The sequence below is a fragment of the Symphodus melops genome, assembly GCF_947650265.1.
Source record: "Symphodus melops genome assembly, chromosome: 4".
In the NCBI taxonomy this organism is placed as follows: Eukaryota; Metazoa; Chordata; class Actinopteri; order Labriformes; family Labridae; genus Symphodus; species Symphodus melops.
Window position 1 is genome coordinate 21,169,739 of NC_136694.1, and position 27,959 is coordinate 21,197,697.

General features: G+C 39.9%; 1 protein-coding gene across 2 annotated transcripts; it reads right to left on the reverse strand.

Moving 5' to 3' along the window:
• Positions 1–8,594: 8,594 nt before the first annotated feature.
• Positions 8,595–13,849, reverse strand: odad1 (outer dynein arm docking complex subunit 1). Of its 2 annotated transcripts, XM_079342600.1 has the most exons (16): positions 13,739–13,829; positions 13,502–13,530; positions 13,204–13,271; positions 13,003–13,099; positions 12,733–12,922; positions 12,489–12,614; positions 12,256–12,369; positions 12,096–12,163; positions 11,825–12,009; positions 10,473–10,607; positions 10,206–10,288; positions 9,721–9,889; positions 9,399–9,562; positions 9,194–9,297; positions 8,985–9,075; positions 8,595–8,890 (listed from the first exon to the last, which is right to left on the reverse strand). In XM_079342600.1, exons 3-16 carry the CDS (start codon positions 13,262–13,264, stop codon positions 8,834–8,836), a joined length of 1,644 nt encoding a protein of 547 aa, XP_079198726.1. In that variant the 5' UTR covers positions 13,265–13,271; positions 13,502–13,530; positions 13,739–13,829; the 3' UTR covers positions 8,595–8,833. The 2 variants fall into 2 exon arrangements, with proteins under 2 accessions (XP_079198726.1, XP_079198725.1); XM_079342599.1 differs by lacking the exon at positions 13,502–13,530 and having other exon boundaries at positions 13,739–13,849.
• Positions 13,850–27,959: the final 14,110 nt, after the last annotated feature.

The window sequence follows — 27,959 nt, forward strand, 5'->3', positions numbered from 1 at the left end:
TTCTTCTCCTGCAGGAGTTCTTTTAGGTGAACTTCATTTGAAGCCTATGCATGTTAAACCAAAAAGAAAACTGTTGTGGGCTCTGCATTAATCTATGGCCTATGATCATTGCCTCAGTGTTATTCAGAAAAATATGAATTACAGATAAAATACACATATAGTTTATTGCTATGCTGGTCTGACCAACAATTGAATTCCTCAGGTATCATAAAAAAACATCTATCTTAAACAACCTAATCTGCCACGCCTGTCATTGTTCCCGCCCGCACATAACTGTAATTCATTTTCAAACCACACTTACCTGCAGTTAGAAACTGTCAGAGCAGCTGAGTAACTTCCACTTGCTTACTACACATATTTGCATGTACTTTACATACTATCACACTACTTTGACCCGGATTTCAAATGCTTCATAGAGTCTTATTAATGTTTGTGTCCTGAACTTGCACAAACACACCCATGGAGGATATCTAGACATTAGGTATTTCTTCATCCTCTAATTCTAGGGCGTCCTACGAGTTAATCCTATACCGCCTCACTTATCTTCTCCCTACCATGCCTGTGTATTCAAGGCAAAGATTTGAAGAAGCCTTCAGGCACTGTTTACTCATTCAACTCACATTCAGCTGAAATATAATTATAAACTGTATAAATACTGTAATTATGCAGAGATCAAAGGGCTGTGTGCCAGTGTGCTAACTGGTGACTTTGTGATTTATTTTTTGTCTCATATAAGGGTGTTTTTCACAAAAGCTAAGACATGTTTTTTTTTTTTTGCACCGTTACCTTGTATGCTGAGCTTTTTAGAATATTCCAAAGCTTCTGTTGTCACATGACAGTTGGAACAACAGTTAAGCTTTAAATTTTGTGGTAAAAAGCCATTTAAAAGAAATCAACAATAAGAAACATTTTGCTGTTGTATAAACTGTGGTACCATTTAATAAATAGAGATGAAGACCATGTGGAGTCTGCAGGGCAGTGAAGCATACATCCACAAAGCTGTGTTATGTTGTCTGTGTGTGTAACCTATTCCAGGGGTGGAACAGAAGAGCATAAAAAGCAGCAGAAAGCATTACTCACTCTGTTTCTTTAACTGGAAAATGGGAGCAATCGGAGAGGAGGGGGAGTGTTTGTGATATCATTTCCTGTCTTTTTTCCCCCCGTTATTTTACCGACCTCAACATGTTTCCATGCCCCACCAATCTGTTACAACGAAAAAAAATCTATGCACGGACTGCCTGTTCATTCTGCAGGTAGCGAAGTGAAGCAGTAAGTAGGGCAGTCAGGGGAAAGTTGAAACAGGGATAGAGTTTGTGTAGGGATTTTAAAAAAAAGATTCTCTTGTATTCCAATAACTGGAGTGTTTACCGCACTTTCCACAAGTAGAAAGTGGAAAACATTTGTTATACTTTCTAAAGCTTTAGGGCCACAGAAAGCGATACTGTATAAAAGAAAAGCTTCTTTTTGTGTATAATGACACATTTCAAAGTTAAGTAAATATCTGCACACACCCCCATAGCCTAGGGGAAACATTTCCTTAAGTTTTAACTTCTCTGTTGTGCTAACAGTTCACATGGTATAGGATAGGAAGTAAAGCAACTTAATTGCACCTAAAATTTCAAGAGGACAAAGGACTGACCTGACTCAAGGAATGTCAGGGCTGGAGGGGGGAGAGCAAAGTGGGGCCCGTCAAAGAGCAGAGGTCAGGATTAGGCGGGGGAAGGGTCCTGATAATTGGAGGAATCGATGGGAGCAAACTGAGCTCTTTTGTTTTGAACAGCAGTGTCCTGCATGGTCCACCTAGCTTTCTCTGCTGCTCAAGCAAATCCCGCTGAGAAATATAACAACATTAAGTTGACTTCTCACTGAGACTATACAGTCGAATGAACAGTAAGGGCGAAAGTGCAATCATATTATTGATCTTTAATTAACACAATTAAGGAAAGTCATTATTGACAACAATGAAAACACTTTTAATTCCGCGACAAGCACTCCAGACGGCTATGTTGAATTTTGAAATTAGAATTACAGGGATATTTCAAAGGACATTGCCAGTAACAAAGTAAAAAATATACATGAATTGTATATTTTTCAATCAAACAATATTTGTGCAAAAATAATGTTCAAAATGTTAAACTTTATTATTTTATCAAAGGAAATTCGATGCAACAATAGATACATTTTTTGTGAATTGTCATTGAATTTCTATTAATATTGCCTTGAAAGATTTCAATTTCTTCATTTACAAGTTCAAAATATTTATTTTTACAAGATGGCAATCTGCACTAAAATAAAGTTAATAGTACATTTACACTTGAAGGAAACTACCAGCAGCCTGTTGCAAACAGCCCGAATATTTGATTTTAACAAGTTTTTTTTTCTACTGACTACCATGGCAAACTCAGTCACACACCGATGACGCTTATGACCCTGCATGTTGACTTGCCCGCCAGACGAATCACAGGTTCCTCATTGCACAATTTGCATGCATGTCGTAGCCAGTGTAAGGATTTTAGGATGAGAGAAATGTGGTCCCATTTTTTAGATCTTTTTAGGGCTTAGAAACATAAACAACACTGAACAAAAATATAAACTAAACTACAATAGCAACACAAAGAAACAAATAAATGACTAAATAAATACAAACACTTTATTTATTTAATTGAATATAATTCAAAATAAGGTGGATCAGAATAGTTTTTATTTTAAGCATGAATTGGACAAACATGGATGAATATGAAACGTACAAGAACATGTGATGAATTCTGTTTAAATTCTTAAAAACAGCTGGCAGATGTCAAGTAGAAAAACAGAATATCATTTATATGCAGTATGACATGAAAATATGAAAAATTGTGTCTGAGTTTTCAGAGTATGACAAAATGTAAATCAAGTCTCTCTGTTGTGTTGATTAATTAATTAAGGTGCTTTGAGGATTTGGAAAATGCTACTGTTTGTGTTTTCCTTAGATGCAAGTCTTTTAGGTTCTGTACATTTGGATTTAATGGAGTCATTGCTACTCTGTCAAGCTAGTTCTAAATGTGTGTTTGAGTTACTCAAGGAAGTGTGCTGTCTCAATCCCTGATTGTGGTAATAAGGCGTAGGATACCAAGTGCAGATTCAGAGGAATGTTGCTTCTTGTAATTTTGGTTTTTGACTCGGCCTGTATCTGGCTCTGTTTCTGATAGGAGATAACTGCTGCTTGGTGTAAAGTAACAGGGAGAAAGACGACTCATTAAATTGTGTCTTATTCCATCCAGGTGAGTGGAAAGGACAAAGAGCTGTTCAGTCATTTTAGGGACTGATGGTGGATGAATTTGGGAGGCACTGATTGTGAGATGGATGAGAATAAACACTTCTATTACAGTCAAGTAACCATTTCAGAAGCTGCACTTTAAAGTGGGCCGTTTGCATGGGGACTTTCACCCTAAGGTGATGGAAAAGAACCCAGAGCAAACCTGGGGCTGCAAGGACTAGAACCACCAGCTGGCATTATAGCTGATGTAGGAGGTGTTGAAGGACACTGCTGAGAAAGAAAGGTCACCTTGGATACTGACTGGGTTGCCACAGCGACTTTGACTCTGAACAGTTAGTGAATGGATTCACACATGGATATCACCTAATCCAGCTACAAAATGTATCACTCATGGGCATTGATGTGGCTTTAGACTCAGTGTTAGTTAGTCCTCTTCACTCCTAAAGAAGCATAGGGCTCAACTCAAATGAAATGCAAATCGTGTGCATAGATTTATTCATGAAACAGCTACATAAAAGAGGTTCTTGAGTCCTTTGTTCAAAACAGTGACTAACTGTGAGTGCCAGTAAAAAACATTATCTCTTTCAAAAAATATGGTTCTTCTCTCAAGAAATACGACAATAAATGAAATGATAAATTGGTAATAACCAAAACATAAACATGGCCTCTTAAACTGTTTCAAAAACCCAATAAGTAAAAAAAGTGAAGCCTCTGCAATGCACAGGTAGGATGTCAGCTGTACTACTAACATACACTTCACCTACTTGCTCCGCCCCTGTTCCTGGTGTACCACAGAAAAGTGGAAATTTCCAGTAATCCCTACTCCATTGCAAGAAGTGCTCCTCCTCCTTCTAGTTTCCCGCCTTCCACTCTTTACCTGATCTCTCTTTCTCTCTCTCTGCTGCTGCTGCTGAAAACAGTCGCGGAGAACTCATGACCCTCTGCTGCTGAATTATGTTGTTCTGCGGTTCATTTTACATACTTCAACGAGAAGGCATGCAGATGTGTGCATGGCCTCAGTGGACAATTAATCCATGTACAATGTCCCTGGACTAGACTCTTTGTATCTGTTAAAGACTGACGTGTTTAACCTCTGCTTCATATGGAGCACAGTCAGAATATTCATTAAAAGTACAATTTTAAAATTGAATTTAAACAAATCTTCATACTGCTCTACCAGTTGTTTCTGTGTTTTCCGCTTTGAAAGCTTAAAATACATATTAAGGGTTAAGCTATGTGTAGCTATTACATGAGCTCCTGAATGATGAACAAGCGTTGGTTTGGGATCACAGAGCAGATGGTGGATTTGCATTTCTATTTATTTGGCAGATCTGATATTCTGGTGTGGGGTTGGTTTCGGAGATATCAAAGCCTTTCTACAAGTGACACATCAGAGAATAAAAACAAGTGAAGAAGGCTAAGGTGTGGCTCAGATAAAAAAACAAAAAAAACAATATGATATCAGTTATCATGTTTACAGCCTTAGAGGCCCAGACTATCTCTCTGCTACATCTGTGGTTTTATAACTTCCTTTTAATTTAAGAGCACAATATAACCATGTGCACATGAGCAGCCCTCATGCTTGATAGACAAACTACATATAAAGCCACAAGACAGCTGGAGAGGAGAAGTTTGAGTGTGCGTGAGGCACACTGACCTTAGACTCATTGTGAAGCACCAACAAAGAGCCATCTGCACAGCAACCACAGCTGAGATGAGGGACTAACATACAGGGGGGCCAAAGGGGGAAGGGACACAGGGGCCTGGAGAGTGTTAAAAAAAGTCAATAAATAGATGATAAAGAAAAAATGTAAATAGCACTTTGTCCACTGGATCACGTGTGACACATTGGAGCAGTTAGTGGGATTATCTCTGAGGTCTGTGCAAAAAGAAAACAAGAAGTTTAGCTATATGTGGATCTCTCCACTGCTGGCTAAGTGGACGACAAGAGCTGCAGGCCTAATCACTCCAGAGCCCATTTCCTGCCTCCTGCGTAGGGAGATGAAGCTAACCGGAGCTGTTCCGAGCTAATGTTGAACCCTGGATCTCAAACATGGTGGGTAACACTCAGCCAGTATTAAATGTGTGATCTGTTTCCGCATTGATCTGAACTGGTTTCATAGGTTGAAGTGAATGGGTAGAAACAAGCAATATGGTGCATTCCAATATGGTGAAAACAAAGACAAAATGGTGTCAGGGACATCTGTAAAAATCACAAATGTTGCACAGGTAAGAAGTGAGAGTCGGGATTGCTTAGCAACAGCCGCTAAAAAAATATCTTGCAGTCTTGTGCAGCAACAGAGGAACAGCTCCTGCTGCCACCATGTGGTGGACTGTGAGAAGAAAACAGAGAACCAGCGATGAAAATGAGGTAAGAAAGATTAAAAGAGTCTAAAGCATGCGTGTGCTACAAGATGAATTATCCAGAGTAAGCTACAAGGTACAATAATATAAAGAGGGACTAAATCGTAATCTTTCTGTTTCAACCCTGTTTGAAAAAATGTCTGGTAATTTGATTGGCTGCATAATGCACCCGCTCTCATGGCAGTCGGTTGCTTAGCAACACTCATGGGAGGGAAAGCTGGATTTGGGTGGGAGGGTGTGAGTATCAGGGGGGAGTGAGGGCACCTCGTCAAGGAGATGGAGCATTCTGGATGCAGGCACACTGAATGGGGAAATACCTGGCACCATTCCCAAATAAACAAACGAGAGAGAGAGAGAGAGAGAGAGAGAGAGCGAGAGAGAGAGAGAGAGAGAGAGAGGGGGGGGGGGGGGGTATTTTCCAGATAACAGACTTGTGCTTTGAGATAAAGGGAGCAAGGCATTTTAAAAGTATGAACACACTTTTTCCCAAAGCAGAACCAGACAGGAAGCATGAGAGAATTTCAGTGGAAAAGTCTACAGGACTTTTGCAATACTTGCTTGTAACTAACTTGAATTCAACTCTAGCGTTAGTTTTTTTTTTTTGGTCAACTAAACTAGATCACGAGGAAATGCTCAAAGACATGACCTTCATTGTTGGAATTATAAAGGTCTAACTGTTTGATGAGTGACAGACAAATAGGCTTCAAACAAACATGTGCTTTCCATGAGAGAAGGAAAAAAAGGAGCCTGAATGTTTCTGCTTAGGAAGCTGGCTTGGTGTCTCCAAGCACATGTTTGGATTATTTACATTTTGATGAGGAAGAGTTAAGCCATATGACAATCTCAAGATTGCAGTGCATAGAAAAGCATGAAAAAGGTCCAAGATGACAAGAGATTATTAAGCATCTAGCAGAAGGTGAACTTAGAATTAGGGAAACTGTTGAGCAAAAGGAAGGGAAGAGGTGGAAAATGGGCTTATATGGAGAGGAGGGGTAAATAAGAACCAGGTTGGGTGGGTAGGTGCAGCCAGCAGAAGGAGGTGGGCCTTGCAATTGGCTGATGCGGGCGGTCTCCGCAGGCAATGAGGATTCTTTGTCAAGAGTAGGAAATGAGGTTTGTGTTGTGATTAAAAGGAGGGTTACTATGGCAATGCAGTGAGCCGTGTGCACAGAGAATTTGTCAGAAGTGGTGGGGGCTAAGTGAGAGTAGAATTTCAAAGAAAGTAGCCTCCTCCGCCTCATCTCCCTCCACTGCCACCCCTTTGCATTTCCACGGCGCCCTTTTATCTCTGATAATCTGTTTTTATAGCCACACAGTTGAGACTGCAGAGGGGATTATCCTGAGCAGAGTGATTCGCTGGTCGATCACTTGCAAATGTTTACAGAGTAGCAGTTTATTTGGCTTCCTGAAATCGTGGCTGTCAGAACCTTTAAAACCAAGCTTATTAAAATAACACACTTCAAGCTACATCATTACCATAATGACCTAAATGTGTCTCTTTCTTGTTGAGACAGGTACACTCAGTGGAATCAGCCCTATTTCTTGGAGGCTACGGCTCAAGATTAAAAAAAAATTGTATGATGGCATCAGTGTGACCTTCAAAGCCTAAATATAGAAACACCGTTTCATTGTTTCGCTGAGTAAAAATATGTTTCTTAAAATAATTTCCCTCCCCTCTAGTTCTCCTTTGTGCTAAAGGAAGTTGCTCTCTCTAGCAGTGACTGCTATCTTACCCTGACATAGGCTCATTCCAGGATGTTTGGATTTAAATATAAGTTTATACCACTATAATTATTGGATACAAAAACCAAAAACAATTACAAAAGCTGCTGAAGTAACGTGCACATACTGACATAATATGGTGATCTGCATCATTACAATACTATGAAAAAGGAAACAGATTGTCATGTTTACTCCTGTTTCTTTTTCCTGGTTGTGTTGCTATTTGTGTTTTGCTTTCTTTTTTTCAATCTCATGTGAATTGTTACTGTTATGTTCTTGAGTTATCTGTCTTAAATGTTCTGTTTCATTTTGTAGTTTTACTTCCTCCCTTTGCCTGTTTTCCCTCCGCTTTGATTGCTCCCATTAGTTTCACCTGTGTCTTGTTTCTCACACCTGGTTTTGATTTGCTCCTGTGTATTTCGGTTCTATTCCCTCTTCATTTCAGTTCAAACGCCTTTACCTGTGGATACATGTACATAATGTTGGCGCACATAAAAAGAAAGATATTTTGATAGAAAGGTCATTTAGAGCAGTGGTTCTCGACTGGTGGGTCAGGACCTAGAGGTGGGTCTTGGACCCCCCCCCCCCCCCCCCCGTCTACTGCTGGGTAGATGGGTGGTGGGGGGAGTGTAAAAAAAAACAAAAAACCTTTTGAAACATGTTTGTTTGGTTTCATCTCTTTGTTCTGTCATGCTTTGCACCAGTTGATGTTCAAATTGCACCATTTTTCATAAAACAAATCTCATTGGTTGAAAAGTATCAGAAATTTGGGTCACACTTTCTCAGTGGTGGGTCCTGAGCATAAAGCAGTTGAGAACCAATGATTTAGAGGGTAGAATAAACCGGTTTTATGACAATCAATCTCAAAGTGTCTTTGAGTCAAAACTACATCTAAAGAAAAATATTCCTGCAACAAAAATGTGCACAAAATCTGAGGTTATAGAAAAGCAGAAAAGCACTCAGCTTTTTTTTCTTTTTGGAACACAGAATCAAGACTCAGCATGCCAATTAGGATTACAAAAGGTTCTGCTGCCCCCAACCTTTACTTTGGAGTATAGCAGCAAGTATCATGTAAAGAAGTGCTGCCACGAGGGGCGGCTGTACTCAGAGCAGATTGTAGAGCCAAAGCCAGATGGCCAATCACACTTCAAAAGGACAGCTGGTTACCGGAGTCTGAGAAAAGCATTTTATAGCTCGAAATCCAATTAGTTAAACTAAACTAATGAAACATATACAGACCAAACCAATGATTCTTTGTCAACATAAAAACATTTTAATAAATCATTTGTGTATATGTTTAAGCTAGAACAATTTTAAATGAACGTTCAACATGGTTGCTGTCATATCCTCCATATTGTATTAAACGTACATATTGATGTAAACAGGCCCTTCAGCTGCAGATGAGTTTCCCATTTTAGTTTGAGTATTCACTACACCAGTTTCAGCTCCATGTTCTGGATCAGTGAGTTTTCCAGGAAGTGATGTCCGCCTTCATATTTTTGAGGCTTTAGTTGCTGCCTGTCGACCGGAACTCTCTCTCTTCTGAACCTTTAAATCGTACGCAGATGAAGAGTTACGTTTAAACAGTTGTTTATGATGTCAACCATAAATAATGGCTTGAGTGTAGGACTACTGCTCTTACCCCTTTCATTATTCTTCTGCGAAGTTCCCCCTGTGTGAGCGGCCGTTCTTCCTCATCAGTGACGGGAGAGTCATCTGCATCGTAGTCCAAACTAACGAGTCCAAACACCACACAGAAGCCTCATGACCATGACATTTTTAAGCGTTTAACTGTATGTATGGATTCAAGTCATGAACATGTGTATCAAACAGAACAGATAAAAGACCCACCTGCTGATCACAGGCTGGATGCTCATCTTGTGCTGAAGCAGTTCTGGATTTTGTCCCAAAAGAAATGTGGGCAGGTCTTTAGGATTGTAGTCCTTTTCAAGATCCTGAAAGTTACCAATATAAATAGGAATATTATTTAAGAATACAGACACAAATCAATAACAGGAACGTATGTGAGTAAAGAAAGGAGAGAAGCACATGTTACTTTAGAGTTTAGGAAAGCTTGTACTGTGAGCAGCTCATTGGTCTTCTGCTCCACCAGACCCAAGTAGGACATGATGTTGTTCTCACTGATCCCTGCAGAGGAGCCAAGTTTATTCTCGATCACCGAGCGGTCACACTCTATTTTAGAGAAGATGCTGTTCACTCCTGGGAGGGATGAGAGTCAGGAGTACAATGAATTTTATTTTATGAAATCACTTCTGTATTTGTAGATTTGCATGTACTATACTAACACATTCTTTCACAAGCCTGTTACTGTTTGTTATTTTCTTGAAAATGATTTTTGATACAAATCACAGCCAGACCTGTTTTTGTCTCATCCAGGATTTTGCTTATAAAGCTGGCTCCGTTTTCGTAGTCCTCAGCTTGGTACTCAATTTCCTTTTTTTTCTCATCAAAGCTTCTCAGCAGGGAGCGTTGATCTCGCTCCTTTTGCAAACCTGATTCTCCATACTGTTCGATCTCTGATTGTATCTGCAGATTCACACCTTACAGAGTTAACAAATGTGTGTAGATAATTCTATATGAGTTAAGAACATTTGTCCTTAAGAGTTAGTAGCCTCTCACTGACTTTAAACAACTGTAAATATCTAATGAAAATTTTGCAAATTGACAAAAAACAGTATTCATGTAAACACATACATAATTTTTTTTTTATTACTAATTGTTTTTTTAATGTTTATGACAGAAATCAAGTGTATTCTTCTGTCACTGAGTAAGAGTAAAGTTATAATTGGAAGGCTTTAATGTCCAGTGTTAAGTGAAAGTTAAATCGAGAAAACAAACTGACCTGACTGATTTGATCCCTCAGAGATTCAGCTTCATTGTTTTGCTCATTGACAAAATTGAAGAGTGCAAAGTTCCGGTCTTCATCTACACAACAAAACAATAAAACACAAGTGATGTACACTGATTTCTTCTTCGCTGATTTTTTTTTTTCTTAAACATCAACTCAAATTATTAAGTCTATTTTAACATGCTCAAAACAGACATTTGACTAATGAATTTAAAAAGATTCATTCTTTTTGTGTGTTAATGTCTGTGTTGGAAGTCTTACCCTGAATGAACCGGGTAACCAGTAGGTCCAGGTTGTCCTCGCCCGTCACAGTCTGGATCTTCTCAAAAACCTCCTCCAGAGTGTCCAGAGACTCTTCCCCTGAGTCTGTCCTCCTCTGCTCCTTCAGCTCTGACACTGAGGCAAACGAGTACAAAAACAATCATATCAGCATCATCAGAACCAGTGTTTTCCTTCTTCATTCATCCCTCTTTTGTTAAGCATCTCTGAAAAACTGAACGTTTTATACTGAAATGATTCAAGTTTGTCTACATTGCTGCTTTAATCTGAAACACGACTGAAACAAGATAACAAACATGATGAAATGACTTTTTGAATTCTATTTCAATGAAGGATTGAATTCAAGGAAACACTGACAGAGCTCACTTTTCCATTTCAATGTGGTGGGTTTGAATTCCAGTCAGAACAATAACACTGCTATTATTGAATATTAGTGATACAGTTAGTCTGACATCTCTCTTATAGTTTCAGTTTCAAAATATAAGCAACAGTCAGTTCCTATCATCTGAGTTGTATTTCTTAGATGATCTGTTTGATGTAATTATCAGGAGTTCCAATTTTGTCAAGAAGCGAGCGTGACCACAACACAACTGATGCATCTGGCAACAGCAATAATTAATAGTAGAAGAATAGTAGACTTAAACAATGTCCTTTTTTTGTGTTTTATTTGTCACTGAATGTCAAGTGTAGTTTCTTATTTTACAACCCACTGTGGAACTAGCTACTCTATGTGTGGCCCAGTGTGAACGTAATTAGAACACACTACTAACGAATAAGGAATTTTACCAGCTGAGAGAGTTCAAACTGTCAAACTTTATTCAGAAAGGACAGTGGATAGAGAAGGAACTTGAGAGAGTGGAGAGAATGTCATCGGCCCAATCATTTAGTCTGTTAAATAACACGTAGCTTGGAGTTGATGATGTCACACTTAGCTGTAGGGAATAGGCTTTAGTAATCATCTCATCATTATGTTTTGTCATAATATTTCCGTCACTGTTATGTTCAGCCAGTAGACTTTTATTAGACTATTAAACATCAGAGGCAGCAGCATTGACAGAAAAAAAACATTTTACTGATTGGTCAAATTAAGCTTTAAACATAATTTCTGCTACCAGTATTTGAGCTACATGTAGACCAACAGAGGACTCTTTTCCCTAGCTTGTGCTTTTGCAGGATATTCCTCCAAGCAATTAATAAGACTAAAGGCAAATTTTGTTTTGCTTTCGACTGAACAAACGTTGTTTTATCAACCCAGGTAGGGCCAGTAACACATTTGCCATGATTGTGAAAAGAAGTGAGCGACAACAGCTGTACAAAATAAATAAAAATAAAACCTTGTCTGTGTCCCATCTCCTCATCATCCTGTCCGCTCTTCTCGCTGCACTTAGTGTTCATAAACTCTTTCAGGCTACACTCGTGTGCGATAACCCTTTCCAGTTCCTTCATCTCTGCATTGTACTGGGCAAGCTCCTTCTCTGCCTTCTCTTTCATCACGGTCATCTTAGACTGAGCCTCCACCCTTAAGTAGAGAAATTAGTACTGAAGATATTTGACAACAAAGACCACAAGGTGAATATCACTCTTCACAAACGACTAAAATCTGACCTGGCATCATAAGCAGCAGTGGACATGGTGACGACTTCCCCGATCTTCTTGCGAATAATGTACAGTTCCTACGACAAAAAGCAAGTGCACAGGTCAGTTAAACCACTGCAAAAACATACCAAAAACAGAAAAAAGAGACATCTATAACAAAACGTCTGACCTTTTCCAGCATCTTTTTTAATTGCTGGAAACGGACACGCTCAATTTGAAGAGTCTGCAACTCCTCTCTCAGGTGGCTGTTGTTGCTGAGCTGCTCACTGAAGCGGGTTAAGGCCTGGACAGAACACAAATCTCATATGTGAACTGAAGTGGCAAGGGCCAACTTTTACATGGGTGCATTTCCAAATCTGTATCATCTGTGGGTTTTTTGTTGTAATGAATTTCAGCACTCACTCTGTCCAGTTTGTATTCCAAAGAGCGTATGGCCTTCTGGGACTGTTGAACCTCGTACCTCTCTGCATCACTTGTGTTGATCTTGTCTTTTCGCAGCTCTGCCATCTTCATCTCTATGTTTGCTATCTGCCCACATTACATTCACAAAATATATGACATTAACTGGTTTGTGTAACAAGAAATACAGGTACACATATGGTGAAATTGGAATAAGTATCAAACAGAAGGAAAAGACTTAACTCACCTCTTTATTTATATCTTTTTGACTCTGCTTCTCCCTCTCCAGCTCCTCAGCCAGCATGTCTTTTTGCTCCAGCAGAGCTCGTAGACTCTGGGTGTCATCACTCTCCTGTTGTTTGCGGGATGAGCTCTTACATGCGTTAAGATTTCGATGCAACTCCTCACGCTCTTCTTGCAGCTTATTTATCTCCCGCCTTTATCCACACCACAAAAAAAAAGCCACTCAGGCGATTCAGAACAATAATTGTGTAATGCTGGTGTAGTGTCCACTCACTCTTGCTTGCGGATCTGCTCCCTGGCCTGTAGGTTGTACGCTTGCCGATCTCCTTCCATAATTTTGAACTGTCTCTGTAGTTTGGCCAATTCAGATTCTGCTTGGAAAATTGGTATTTAGACATAATACTTGAGACTGGCTATATTACCTAGACCAGATCATGTTGTTAAAAAATGGATCTCATAAACAACATCACAGTACCATCCATATCCATTTCACTGGTGTCGGAGTGCACGCTTGCAGCAGATCTTCCTCGAGGCATGGCTCAACTGGGCAAGAATAACAAAAAAATAAAAATATGTTATTTGCAGACACCAATTAAGCTTGGATTGGCAACAAATCCTTGTCATCTCATTTTACCATTACAATTAACAAAGCCTTGATCTTTACTCTCATATTTAGTTTTAAAACCTGACAATACAAACAGATTGGGTTTTTTTAAGTGGTTGTTTGTGTGAAGAAAAAGCAACACATTTGAATCCAATGCACTAATAATCACCTTTTAAAGTAGTTCGTTTTCCTTTCAAGCTGTTTTAGTAAAAAAAAAATGTTCCGTTGAAGAATAAACACTTAAATATAATTCTGCATGTTAACGTAGTTAGCCGACAGGTCAACCCAAGGTCAACCCAACCCTTCCTTAACAATAACAACGATTATTGCAAGTTAGCTGGTACGGAGGACTTGGATAATTAAGCTTGTTCAAAGTATGACATTTTTTACGAAAGGTTCAACTCACCAGCTCGAAGTTTAAAAAGTGACGACAAAAGTAAAAGCTCTCTGGGCCCACAGCTCGCCCACAGAAACATGGGTTGTTAGAAACCGTTGCTAGGCAATCAGAGACTCCTTTTCCCTGCGTGACGTCTCTCAGGCAGCAGACTTTTTTTATAGTGATGCAAAGTAGTAATTCAGGACTTTACCAGAACCGTCGCCAGATCTTAGTCTTAGGGGGGCATATGAAATGCATGGGGGGGGCATAATTATTATCAGCTAGTACGCATATTTTAATAATCCTATACTGTATCGCACAGTAGCCTACGCAAACATCACGTTTAAATATCACGGACTTAAACTTGTTTAAGGTTCTTTTTAAAAGCAAACGGAATCAGCTGGGCCTTGCTTCTGAGCAGCATAATGCGCCAATGCTCTGAGAAGACGCTTTGGAGTGTGGAAAATGAGTTTTCACACATGAATGTAGAAGCTCCTAAAGTTAAGGCAAAGGTGTGTGCTGTGAGAACAGTTGGCATAGCCTGGATTTATACGGATATCCATGGCGAAATTAAGTGTGTAAGCCGGCGAAAACTCATCCAGGTTTCTAACGGTAACGTCGAGTGGAGCGACGTAGGTTACATCACGTTCGAAGTTTAAGTTTCTGTTTAGTCAGTCCCTGGCTGTTGCAGTGTAAATTCCCCAAAAAACACAATCACACCATTGTTTCTTTATATTTTTGATGGTTTACTGATAAAGAACGCAACATCAACGCAACATAATTTGCATCTATGATAATATAATATTAAGTTAAAAAAAGAAAAGATCTGTGCCTCAAGTGGGGGGGGGGGGGGGGGGGGGGGGGGGGGGGGGGAGCCCGGCCCCCTATGGCCCGTCGATAGCGACGGGTTTGGACTTTACCATTATAACATAAACCTACCGACCATAATATTACCGATATCTTTTAAACCACTATAGCCTAACTTGAGAAGAAGAGCAGCTAGAAAAACTGAAGGTCTGTATCTCTTGGTTAAAGGTAACCTGTGTTTGTGTGGGTGTGTGTGGCCCGGATCAGGCCTACATCAGGGGGGGGCGCTCTGCTACCTTCTGAGCAAAAAATACAAACAAACAAAACAGACTTTCTGCAGAGCATGGTGAGAAGGGTAGTGTATTTTTTTGTGTTGGAAATAATTCTTAGATCATTATTTTATCTTGACTTGTAGATTTTTACATTAGGCAATGTGAGAATGCTGTCAGTGCATAAAGGATTTAATAATTAACCCTTTTCTTTTAATGTAACTCATACTGTACACCACCCCATACATGTGTTTAGAAGTAAAGCAAATCTTGTAAAACAACCCTTGGTCAGAACTTTAGATTTGAAATCTGAAAAAAACTCCCGTAGATAAAGGTAAAAAATAAATACCCACATTAGTGATGGGAATTCTGGTTCTTTATCTATTCGCTCCCATTTGTTATTATTTCAATATACTTGTCATGGTTGTTATTATGAGTGGGCATGGCTCTGACAACTCATCAGAGTTCAGACCAGGATGCAGAGCTGCAGTCTTACACACTTCTCTGCGCTTCCTTTAGATCTGTTTACCTGCCACTATAGCTGTCCTTGTGACTGTAAATCTAACTGTAACTCAGTTAGATCTTCTTATAGCTGTAACCCTACTTATACTATAGATACTGTGTCTGTTCTCCGCCCCAGACCTGTCTTAGGCAATTCCAGCCTCAATAAAAGAGGCGTAAATCATAACAATTTAGTCAAAATCAAAACTACAAATACGATTTGGCAAAAAAATCTAACAATTAAATGCGGCTTGCTAAACATTAGATCCCTAGCATCTAAATCTCTCCTGGTAAATGAGCTAATATCAGAGAATCATATTGATCTACTTTGTTTAACTGAAACCTGGCTTTCTCAGGATGAATATGTTAGTTTAAATGAATCCACCCCTCCCAGTCATTTGAATGCTCATATAGCTCGAGACACTGGTCGAGGTGGTGGAGTAGCAGCTATTTTTAATTCTGGTCTTATAATCAATCCTCGACCAAAGCTGAATTATACCTCTTTTGAAAGTCTTGCACTCAGTCTTTCACATCCAGTCTCTAGAACTTTTCAACCAGTTCTAGTTGTTATAGTTTATCGCCCTCCTGGCCCATATTCAGAATTGCTATCTGAATTTGCAGAATTTCTATCACACATAGTTCTTAGCAGTGATAGAATAATTGTTGTAGGTGATTTCAATATCCATGTGGATGTTGTTAATGACAGTCTTAGCACGGCTTTCATGTCTCTATTGGACTCTATTGGCTTCACCCAGGGTGTAAACAAACCTACTCATCGATTTAACCACACCCTGGATCTTGTTTTAGCCTATGGTATTGAAATTAATAGTCTGTCGGTTTTTCTGGAAAATTCTCTGATATCAGACCATTTCCTAATAACTTTTGATTTCTTTTTACCAACCTTAACTCCTCTTAATAAAAAAGTGCTCTCTAGAAATTTAAATGATAATGCTGTAGCTAAATTTAAGGAAGCTATTTCAGCTGCCTTTGTTTCAGTTCCATCCCCTAACCTAGTTGAAAACTCCTATAATCACTTTAGTCCCTCTCAGTTAGATCAGTTTGTAGATAGTGCGGTGGATTCACTTAGAGTTACTCTGGATTCAATCGCCCCCCTAAAACAGAAGCCAATCAAACGACAGAGATCAGCTCCATGGTACAATTTAGAAACCCGTACTCTAAAACTAACGTCACGTAAATGTGAAAGAATTTGGCGCTCCACCAAAACGATAGAATCTCGTTTAATTTGGCAAGATAGTCATAATAGATATATGAAAGCCCTACGGCAGGCCCGCACTGCCTATTACTCGTCTCTTATCGAAGAAAATAAAAACAACCCTAGATACTTCTTCAGCACTGTAGCCAGGCTGACAGAGAGTCATAGTTCATTTGAGCCATCTATTCCTTTAGCCCTTAGCAGTAATGATTTCATGAGCTTTTTTAATGATAAAATTCTAAACATTAGAGACAAAATTAGCAACTTACTACCTTTACTTAGTGCAGATTCCTCCTATATTTTCGATTCGGCAGAAACGGTTCCAAATTCTGATACTAACCTTGACTGTTTTTTTCCAATTAACCACGCAGAACTAAATTCGATTATTTCTGCGTCTAAACCGTCAACTGGTCTTTTAGATCCAATCCCAACCAAGTTGTTTAAGGAAGTCTTTCCTCTAGTTAGCAGCTCCATACTAGATATGATCAATTCATCTTTAGCAGCAGGTTATGTACCCCAGTCGTTTAAAGAAGCTGTAATTAAACCGCTCCTTAAAAAGCCTACTCTTGATTCAGGAACTCTAGCTAACTATAGAGCTATATCTAACCTTCCTTTTATTTCCAAGATCTTAGAGAAAGTGGTAGCTAATCAGTTGTGTGATTTTCTCCACAACAACAGCTTGTTTGAGGAGTTCCAGTCGGGATTTAGAGCTTACCATAGCACTGAGACTGCACTAGTTAGAGTAACAAATGATCTTCTGTTAGCCTCAGACAGGGGACTTCTATCTGTGCTTGTCCTGTTAGATCTTAGTGCTGCTTTTGACACAATTGACCATCAGATTCTGTTACAGAGAATAGAACAATTGCTTGGAGTTACAGGGACTGCTTTAAGTTGGTTTAGATCCTATTTATCAGACAGATCTCAGTTTGTGCATGTTCATGATGAGTCCTCTTTGTACACCAAAGTTAGCCATGGAGTGCCTCAAGGATCAGTGCTTGGTCCGATTTTATTTACATTATATATGCTTCCTCTAGGTAGTATTATGAGAAAACACTCCATGAACTTTCATTGCTATGCAGACGATGCTCAGCTCTACATAGAAAATGAAGCCAGAAGACACCAACCAGCTTCGTAAACTAGAAGCCTGCGTCAAGGACATCAGGACCTGGATGACCAGAAACTTCTTACTGCTCAACTCAGGCAAGACTTGTTGTAGTGATTGGACCTAAGAACCTTAGAGAGACTTTCTCTGCCGATATGACGGCCCTTAGTAGTATTAGTGTAGCCTCTAGTACCACTGTTAGGAACCTAGGAGTTCTATTTGATCAGGATATGTCCTTTGATTCCTACATTAAACAAATTTCAAGGACAGCTTATTTTCACCTTCGTAATATCTCTAAGATCAGACAGATCCTGTCACAAAATGATGCTGAAAAATTAGTTCATGCATTTGTTACCTCCAGGTTGGATTACTGTAATTCTATTTTAGCAGGGTGCTATGGTAAATCTCTAAAGACCCTCCAACTCGTCCAAAACGCTGCAGCTCGTGTTCTTACTAGAACGAGGAAAAGGGACCACATTACTCCTGTATTGGCTTCTCTCCATTGGCTCCCTATAAAATCTAGAATAGAATTTAAAATCCTTCTGCTCACCTACAAAGCTCTAAATGGTCAGGCACCATCGTATCTTAAAGAGTTAATTGTACTGTACTATCCGACAAGAACATTACGTTCCCAGAATGCAGGCCTGCTTGTGGTGCCTATAGTCTCTAAAAGTACTATGGGAGGTAGAGCCTTTAGTTATCAGGCACCGCTCCTTTGGAATCGTCTACCAGTCGGGGTCCGGGAGGCAGACACACTAGGTACTTTTAAGAATAGACTTAAAACTTTTCTTTTTGATAAATCTTATAGTTAGGGCTGGCTTAGGACCAGCTCATAGTTATGCTGCTATAGGCCTAGACTACCGGGGGAACTGGCACCAGGATCTCTTATCTCTCTCTCCCTCTCTCTCTCCCAGCTTTCTTATCTTATAGTAATAAGATGTCTATAGTGACAAGCAGTAGCTTGTCACTATAGACAAGCAGTAGCTTGTCACTATCTCTGTATTCTAACCTCTCCTTTTGAGCTCTCTTAGGTTCCTTGAGCTCTCTTAGGTTCCTTGGGACTGTTGGTGAGGATGGCCTGCCCAAACAACCCCTCCCCTGGCCCCCCCCCCCCGAGGATGGCCTGCCCAGACCCCCCCCCCCCCCCCCCCCCACCCTATTCTTCTTTCTGCATCTTGTCCCATCTCCCCCATCCCATTCTCAAGCCCAGCACAGTTTAGCAGATGGCTGTTCCGTCATGAGCCCGGGTCTGCTGAAGATTTCTGCCTGTTAAAAGGAAGTTTTTTCTTGCCACTCTATGACGGATTAAGCTGGGCTCTTGTATTATAGCCATAAGTAAGGTCCTTTACCTGCTTTTTGTAAACATAACAATGAGCATGGTCTTGTTACCTGCTCTTTTGTTAATGTTAACAGACAAACAGTAAGGTCCTTTACCTGCTTTTGTAAAGTGTCTTGAGATAACGCCTGTTATGAATTGACGCTATATAAATAAAGATTGATTGATTGATTGATTGATGGCTACCTGGCATCGGGGGTAAGCGATGTCATGAGAAGGTGTGGCCGGGGCCTTTAATTGGGGACAGGTGTAAGATTCGGGGGAAAAGAGTGGAAGGGCAAACAAATTTCCAACCACGCCACACCACACTACACCACTCCATAGCACACAAAGAAACGCTGTACTTAAATCCATTACGTATATTAATCCATTAAGGATAAAATCAGGGTGTGCGTTGTCTAACTGACCACTCTTAACATAAAGTTGAAAATTTGCCCGTCCGATCACGGGGAGAGGAGGGGAGAGAGCAATGCTGGAAGGATTCCATGAATGAAAACCAGGAAAATAAGGATCGATCAGCTGTTCTGGTGTCTCGGAGAGCCAGGAACTCGCCGGTACCGTGAGTAGAGGCGCCGCTTCCTGACTGTGGGAAATCAAGCATTAAAGAAGATATGCGAAATGTTTGGATGTGCATAAAGAAACCCCACGGTGACGTGAATTAATAAATACGGAAATACACGAACACAGCCACACAGCTGATCGCCGCCGCTGCGCAATCAGCTGATCGTCTCTCCTTGTAACGCACGGATAAAACACAAAGCATCTTATGGAATAAGTCATTGTGCTCACATGAATCCAGTGATTAAAGCGCTAATAAACCCGAGGGTTTCTTGACAGACGCTGAGCGGTGACTGCGCGTACCCGACACAGAGCGCTGGGTGCGCGTGCCGGACACAAAGTGACAGCTAATAAATAAAGATAATTAAACAAATCCGGCCAAGTGTTTCTAAATAAAACAAATGAATAGCGGGGAATCTGTGACGATGGCTGCAGGAGGGGATCTCGCGGACACAGAAACAGAAGCTGAAATGAACAGTAGACAGTATAAATCACTAAGCGCATCACGCAGAGGTAAACTCGGACATTGCACGCGCAAACTAAATGAAATTAAAACAATGATGGAAGAAAGTGCTGATGTTAATAGAGTACAAGAAGGTTTCGCTGAACTTCAAAGACTGCTTGATGAATTTAAAGTGTGCCATGAATCTGTTCAGATACTGTTGCCTGATGACGCAAGAATAAATGAAACTCTTCACTGTAAGCCCGGATGTCATATCTACAAAAAAATATTAAGTACAATGTACTTAAATTTGAAAATTTTGTTTCATTACTAAAAAAAATTAAGTATGTTCTACTGATCTGCAGAAAAAGTTGATTTTGTGAATAACTTTAAGTTTAATGCACTCAAATAATTAAGTTTTAGCCCTAACCACAACCAGAAGGCCTCATGAAATTTACTGAAATTTTAAACCTGTGTTCTGTTGTTGTTTGTTAATTTATCTTTTATCTGCCAAATATAAGTTTTAAAAAATCATATTGATTATTGAGTGTTTTTACATTAAAATCAGTTTCTTCTCTTCCAGTTTCGTATGTTTTAGGGCTCATCCTGCACTCAGGAGTATTTACTAGATTTGCACCCAGTAAAAATGCTTACTTAGATTTTTATATCACACTGTGACTCTGAATTCACAGCCTCTGTAAGCTAGTAGGCATGTGCAAGACCGACCACATTGAACATCCTGTTTCAAACTCGTGTTTATAGTATAATGAGCCTTTATTTTGAAAACAACCGAAAGCGCGTTATAATTACTGCACACTTGAACTTAACATCGCCCCTCCCCCACAACGGTTACCTGCTGCATGTTTGACAGGTTGAATTGACATTCGGCTGCAACTTGTCTCAGTGAGAGGTTTCTACCTGCCATGTGGTTCCTTCCTTTTTATTCACTGGATATTTATGAGCAGTGGAAACTTATTTGAACTTAGCAACTGCGGACGTTTTCGGCTGCTAGCTTGCGGACGTTTTTGGCTGCTAGCTTGCGGACGTTTTCGGCTGCTAGCTTGCGGACGTTTTCGGCTGCTAGCTCGCGGACGTTTTCGGCTGCTAGCTCGCGGACTTTTCGGTTGCAACTTGCGAACATTTTCGGCTGTTGGCAGAGGACAGTTTTTCGTGTGGCAGTTCGCCACTTTTTCACTGGATAGGCTGTTTTTAAGCTGTGGACAACTGTTTCAACCAGTTCAACTGAAATTTTTTTTATTGTTCATTCTTTCGGCGGACACCGCCCCACTTTGAACCATAGACTGTCTTTGAACCCGCGCCCCAGCAAAGAAAGGAGGGTGGACGGGACAAACGCTGCGCTAAGGTCCTCTGAATTTGGTGAGTAATTATTGTATGTCACTTGCATGCCTCGTTTTTGTAGCAGACGTTACTGTCATAACATTTTCTCTCTAAATTTGCTTTGTTTAACTGTTGAGGGTAATCAGGAGAGATGCTTTGGAGGTGCAAGTATTGTTCTCTTAACTCTTTCCCCGCCAGAGAATTCTAGAATGTTTGCCAGCCAGCGCCAGCCTTTTTCACCATTTTCACCAATCTTTCAAGACTCACAGAATATTTTGTTCTTTGAATATGTAAATATTGAATACATCAAAAGAAAGATCAGAGCCTCTGCTTTCATACACAAAAAACTATTTTATTCAAACTTCATTCAATCTTTTTTTTATCAGCACTTGAATATCGGCCATTTTCACAAAAAAACAACATTCCGGACAAAAAGCTGAGAAAACAGCACTTTTGTAAAACACACTTATTTTCAAGAAAAAAAAGTGATTTTGAGTTTACATTTGGATTCTTTTTACTTTCATTTGACAACTACAGTTATATTTTAAAAAATAACTAAAATAAATAAAAATGATTACATAAAATTATACATTTTCTTTGAATAGTGTAGCACTACAACATTTACAAACTATATTATACATTTTCTTCTCTTATACACTCAGAAATACTTTGTTTTTACAAACACTTAAATATCATTATTATTTTCAATAATAAAACATTAGGTGAACAAAAACCTGATCAAGAAGAGAGACAACTGTGTCTCCCAGGGAAGTGCCTTCTCCGCAATAGGGTTTCATGTTGTAACAGTACCCTGTGTCAGAATCGCAAAGGATGTAGGATTTGAACCCATATTTGACTGGTTTTTGGGGATTGTACACCCTGAACGCTAGCCGTCCACGCCACAGAAGCATAACCTCATCAATGCAAATGTTGGTGTTAGGTTGATACATTTGACTGAATTTAGATATAAGGTAATATAAGACAGGGCGGACTTTGTACAACCTGTCAGTGCTATTTGCTGGCCTTGATTCATAATCATTGGAGTGTAGAAATCTCCATATGATTTCAAACCGGTTGCGGAACATGACCTTGTTGAAGTAGGGGGTGACCAAAATGTCATCTGTAGACCAGTACATTTCAAGGTCAGGCTTACGAATGATATGATCAAGACCAGCAGCAGCATCATTTAGAGGTCCAGGATTCTCAGTGAAAAGGAAAGTCTTTTGGCTGCCAGTTCATTTCTTTCCACATCAGATTACCTGGACCAGGACCTGCACCTGGCTGGTTTACAGGCCCTCTTGCTTGGTCACCAGGTACTTGACCTCCACCACACCCATAAGATCCACAGGTCCGACCTCTGCCTCTTTGCTGTGTTCGACCTGTAAATAATTAGAAAGACAATTTTTTTATTCAACAGTGTGATGTGCACAAAGAGAGGAACGTTATTTTTCGGCCTCTTCATATCACATCTTACCTTTTTCACCTTGGGCAGGTCTGTATAAAGGACATCTGGGCCCTGAATCCCTGGACTCTGTGTGTAAAATGACAGTAAAATGTCAAACAAATATTCATTTGGTAAATAGTTTGTGTACAAAATGAAAGCTAAATTATTTCTTTTTTTTATCTTCTCTCACAAATTAGCAGATGCTCTTGTCTTGTAGTATCTAATAATCATACAATCCAAGTAACATACTATCAAACTAAATAAAATAGGTTATCATGACTCACCTCTTGCACCTACGTGTATGTCTGGACCTTGGAGACCTGGATCTTGGAGACCTGGACTCTGTGTCTGGAAATTACAATAAAAAGTCCGTCAAAAATTCGTTTGGTACATAGTTTATGTACAAAAATGAGAGATATGTTATTTCAACGTCACGTTATCTCATGAATTATCAGATGCATATGCTATCACGGTGAATCAAAAAATAACGTGATCATATCTTACCTCTGACACGTCCTGAATCCCTCCATTCGCTGTCGCCGCTGCCGCCTTCACCCAGATCAGTTTCACGGAGGTCAAAAAATGAATTATCAGAGTCTGTATCGATAATTAACTCTGTAGCTTCCGCAGCCGAATATCTCCTTGCTGGCGCCGGCATGTTTGTACTGTTCAAGAGCTTTTATCTCATATCTATACGGCTAATGTTTACTTTTTGACGCGCGTCAAACTCACATACAGACTGATCGAACTCCGACCGCTGGAAAATAAGGACGAAGAAAATGTTTGGGTTTTTTCTCTCTACTTTCCCGCGGGTGGTCTTGTTTGTTGGTTTTTGACCCCACAGTCCTGTAACTTTTTCACAACATCCGTCAGAGCGCCCCCTATCGTATTACACTGAAAACACCAATTGACGGAAATTTCCGTCAATGGCGGGTAACGGTTGGATCCAAATGACGGAAAATTCCGTCAATGGCGGGGAATGAGTTAACTATGGTAAAAGAGGAGAGCTGTTTAAACATTACAGGCTTAAACATGGAACTTATGCCAGGACTGAACCATTTCCTTGTTTACATCAGGAATGTCTCTGTACCTTTACTTCCCTAAATGCACTGAAAATACATTTATCCCGCCTTCATCCTAAAACTCAGGACCAGCAACCAAGTTTAGGTGTACCAGTTAAGTTTTGCTGTCTGTCATGTGACTTTGCTGAGTCTTGTTCTGAGACACAATACTTCAGTCACCTGCATACTGTACACTTAAAAGTTAACCATAAAATCAGGTGCCCTTTTAAAGAATGTAACTTTGAAAGCAGTGTGTACTCCACTTTCAAAGCTCACAAGAGCAAAGTACACAAGGGACAGAACTGGAAGAGTTTCAAGTCACAAATTATCGTTTCTGATGATGACAGTGGTACAGCTCGAGAGCAAATATCAGAAATGTCACATGATGACATGGACGAGTTAGAAGAGGATATTGGTGAGGCCAATGCAAGTGATCTTTTTGATTTACAAAAACAGCTTGAACACAATTTAGCATCGCTAAAGTAGCCCAGCTAGCGAGGAAAAACCACCATCAACTGGGACGAGGGAGCATTCATGCTGTCCCACACCTGGGACTCTCTCCTCCAGAGACCATTGGACAGCGGGGGGCGCGGCCAGCCTGATAGACCTGTGAGATCCGTCAGGCTGACCACTCCTAGGAAGAACAACATATAAGGATACGTCACAGCGATCAGCTGACGCCTCTGAGAAAGACTGCAGATGACGGTCGAAACATGTCAAGGTAAAAAAACATCTCCTACTATTACTCGTCTAAAAAGTACAGTTTTATTTGTTTTTCCCAAGTATAGTTTTAAGAACATAAATGTTATTGGGTGGGGGTAGCTTTTCTTTATCTTTTCCCTGGTACCTTTTTTGTCATCTCTTTATTCTTCTCCTTTCCTTTCCACTCTTCTTTCCTGTCTTTTTTTCTGTACATTCTTAAGTGTCCTCCTTTTTCTTGAATCTCCTGTATCTTAACCTGTGCTTTGCTCCTCTCCTTTTTTGCTTCATATCTTCTCTTCTGTTCTTCTCATCTGTCTATCTTCTTCCTCCTTCATTTCCCTTCATATTGTGTCCTCTTGTCTGCCTAGCCAGGAAATTTCAAATGATGTTCTAAAAATTGTGGTGAAAGTTCTGGCATTTAATTGACAAATACATGTAAATATCTTCAGCTAACTTGTGTTCTTTTGAGTACATTTTAGACTACTGAGCCCACTGAGACCAGATGCATATGTGTTCGGGGCCTGCCAGTTATCTTGGGGGATGATCCCTCAGACTTCTTCAGGACCAACACAGTAAGTAACTTAATTTTAAATTGTATACAATATGGTTTGCTGGCTTTGTAGCTAGGGACAGTCCCAGTCATGCTGAAAAGATTGGGAGGGGGGGATAATTACTTAAAGTACAGTTTATATAGGATGAAGCTTAATGATTATGTTCTCTCCTGGTCCATCTCTCTCTTTCTTTGCTATGCTGTCGCTGACTAGGAATCATTCAGTCAGACTGCAGTGGAATCCTGTGCGTAGATGAGGAACATCATCAGCTGAACCCATCCAGAGTGGGCATAATCTTGGAAGGAAATGTTGTCATGAATGAACTGTCCAACCTGCCTCAGGCCTTCTGCATCCTTTTTGGACTGATTTATGCCCTTCACCTGGACTACCCAAAGTCCATGAAGTACACTTTCCACTTTGTCCAGCAAGTGCTACTCAACCTGGGTAAAAGTGAGCTGGCACCAAAAATTCAAACACTGAAAAATCTGCTTACCTTGTAAGTTCCAGGTAGGCATTTTATGACATGTTTATGTTTGCTGTTGTGCACTGTTTGCATTGTAAGTTTTAAAGTTTCTTAACAGTTGCATCAGAAGGGCAGGTCCCATCATTTATACTTGTTCAAGATGTCTAGTTTCTACTTGAACGGAGAGCCGTTACACATAATGCTGTATCTTAACATACGTCTTCACAAATCCACTGAAAAATTACAGACCGAGATGGGTTGGTAGTGATTAACCCATTTAAAAAAATGGTGCGACATAACTTGTTTTACCTTTTTTTTTAAAGTTTTTTTATGTGAAGTAAAACCCAGTGCTGGGAAGTTTTATTCAGTACTGACTATTACTGCTCGCATGCTGAAGTGCACCTGTTAAAACAGGCATTCAATGTTTACGTTTGTAACTTACTTACTTACGTTTGTGAAAAACATTCTTCTGTTGCAAATTACATTTTTCCACTGTTTAAAATATGGAAATAAAAAGAATGTACTTCTGTATTTAGTGTTTTGATGTTTTCTTTATTTAGTTTTCTGGGTTAATTAAACAAATATAATCACAAATGTACTTTAAGGTATTAAGTGGAGTAATTGGACAAAGCAATTGAAATAATACATTATTTAAAGTTTAATCAACTTAGAATTTAGTGTATTGAACTTAAAAAACTTAAGTGTAATCAGTGTGCAAAGCAATTGATAGTACAGATGATTTTAAGTTAAGTCAACTTGGTATTCAGTGTATTGAATTCAAGCTTTTAAGTTAAATGCACTCAAGCTTCAAGTCCATTGTACTTTCTTTTTTAAGGCAACCGGTTTCCTCGGATTTTTTAAGTAGACTCAACTGAAATGGGTTTAAAGTGTTGATTGGTATGATCCAAAAATGTCTGATTTCACTGCATTCATGAGTGAGGTGGAGCGCTGGATAAAATCCCAGTCTGACATACAGGCCCTTGTTGATACGACAGACAGCGTATCTAAAGCATCAAGGAGCAGCTCAAAAGCCTCATCGGTCTCATCAGCCCGCATTAGAGCTGCAGCAGACAAAGCTGCTCTATTAGCCAGAGCTGACACTCTGAAGAAAAAGCATGAATTGGAACTGGAGAAGCTTCAACTCTGTTCAAAAATGGACACATTGGAATTAGAAGCAGATGTTGCTGCAGCTGATGCAAGAATGAAGACCCTGCAAGAATTCAATGACAACATGGAACATAACTCAAAACCCGGACTGACAAGGATGGAAATAAGTCGGGATGAACATGAATATGTGAAAGAAAAACCACCTGACCCAAAGGAATCACTGGAGGCAAAATCAGTCCTGTTTACAAGAACAAATGGAAGCCTATCACATCTCGGTTTTGCAGAGCTTCCTGGCAGCACTGCAACATTTTGTACTGAGGAACTAATGGAACAGTTACCTGTGAGAGGAAAAAAAACTGAGGTTCTACTGCGAACACTGGGACAAGAAAAACCTGTGAAAACCTATACCTTAGGCGGACTGGAAGTTAGCAGCCTAGATGACAGCGACTTCATAGAACTTTCAGAGGTCTTCACACAGACTGCTATTCCTGTTAGTCGAGAGAACATTCCTACAGAGACAGATATAAAAGGATGGCCTTACCTGAAGGACGTTCACCTAAACTCCATCAGAGCAGAAGTTACACTGCTGATTGGTGCAAATGTCCCAAAAGCAATAGAGCCAATAAAGGTCATCAACAGTCAAGGCGATGGGCCCTATGCAGTCCTAACACGCTTAGGCTGGACGATAAATGGACCGCTTGGAAGCATTTCACAAGCAGATATGCATGGCCGACCGTGCATTACAGCTAACCGTATTTCCGTGTCAAGATTGGAGGAACTGCTAGTCCAACAACACAATCAGGACTTCTCCGAGTTGGCCTACAATGAGAAACAAGAACATTCGTTTGAAGACAAAAGGTTCCTGAGGATAGTTAACAATTCAATCACAAAGAAAGACGGCCATTATGAAATACAACTTCCATTTCGCCAGGATAACGTATGTCTACCTAACAACAGAAAGGTGGCAGAACAAAGAGCACTAAGTCTTACCAAAAGATTCAAGAAAGACAAAGCATTTCAGAACGATTACTTTGCTTTCATGAATGACGTCTTGAAGAAAAGATACGCTGAAAGAGTACCTAAAGAACAGCTCACCCGGAACGACGGAAAACTGTGGTTTATTCCTCACCATGGCGTCTACCACAAAAGAAAAAAGACAATCCGGGTGGTCTTTGACTGCTCCTCTTCCTTCCAAGGTACGTCCCTGAACTCGGAGCTGCTTCAAGGTCCTGACCTTACGAACACCTTGTTGGGTGTACTCCTCAGATTCCAACAGGAACCAGTAGCAGTGATGGGGGACATTGAAGGAATGTTCCATCAAGTAAGGATACCCAAGGATGATACAGACTTCCTTAGA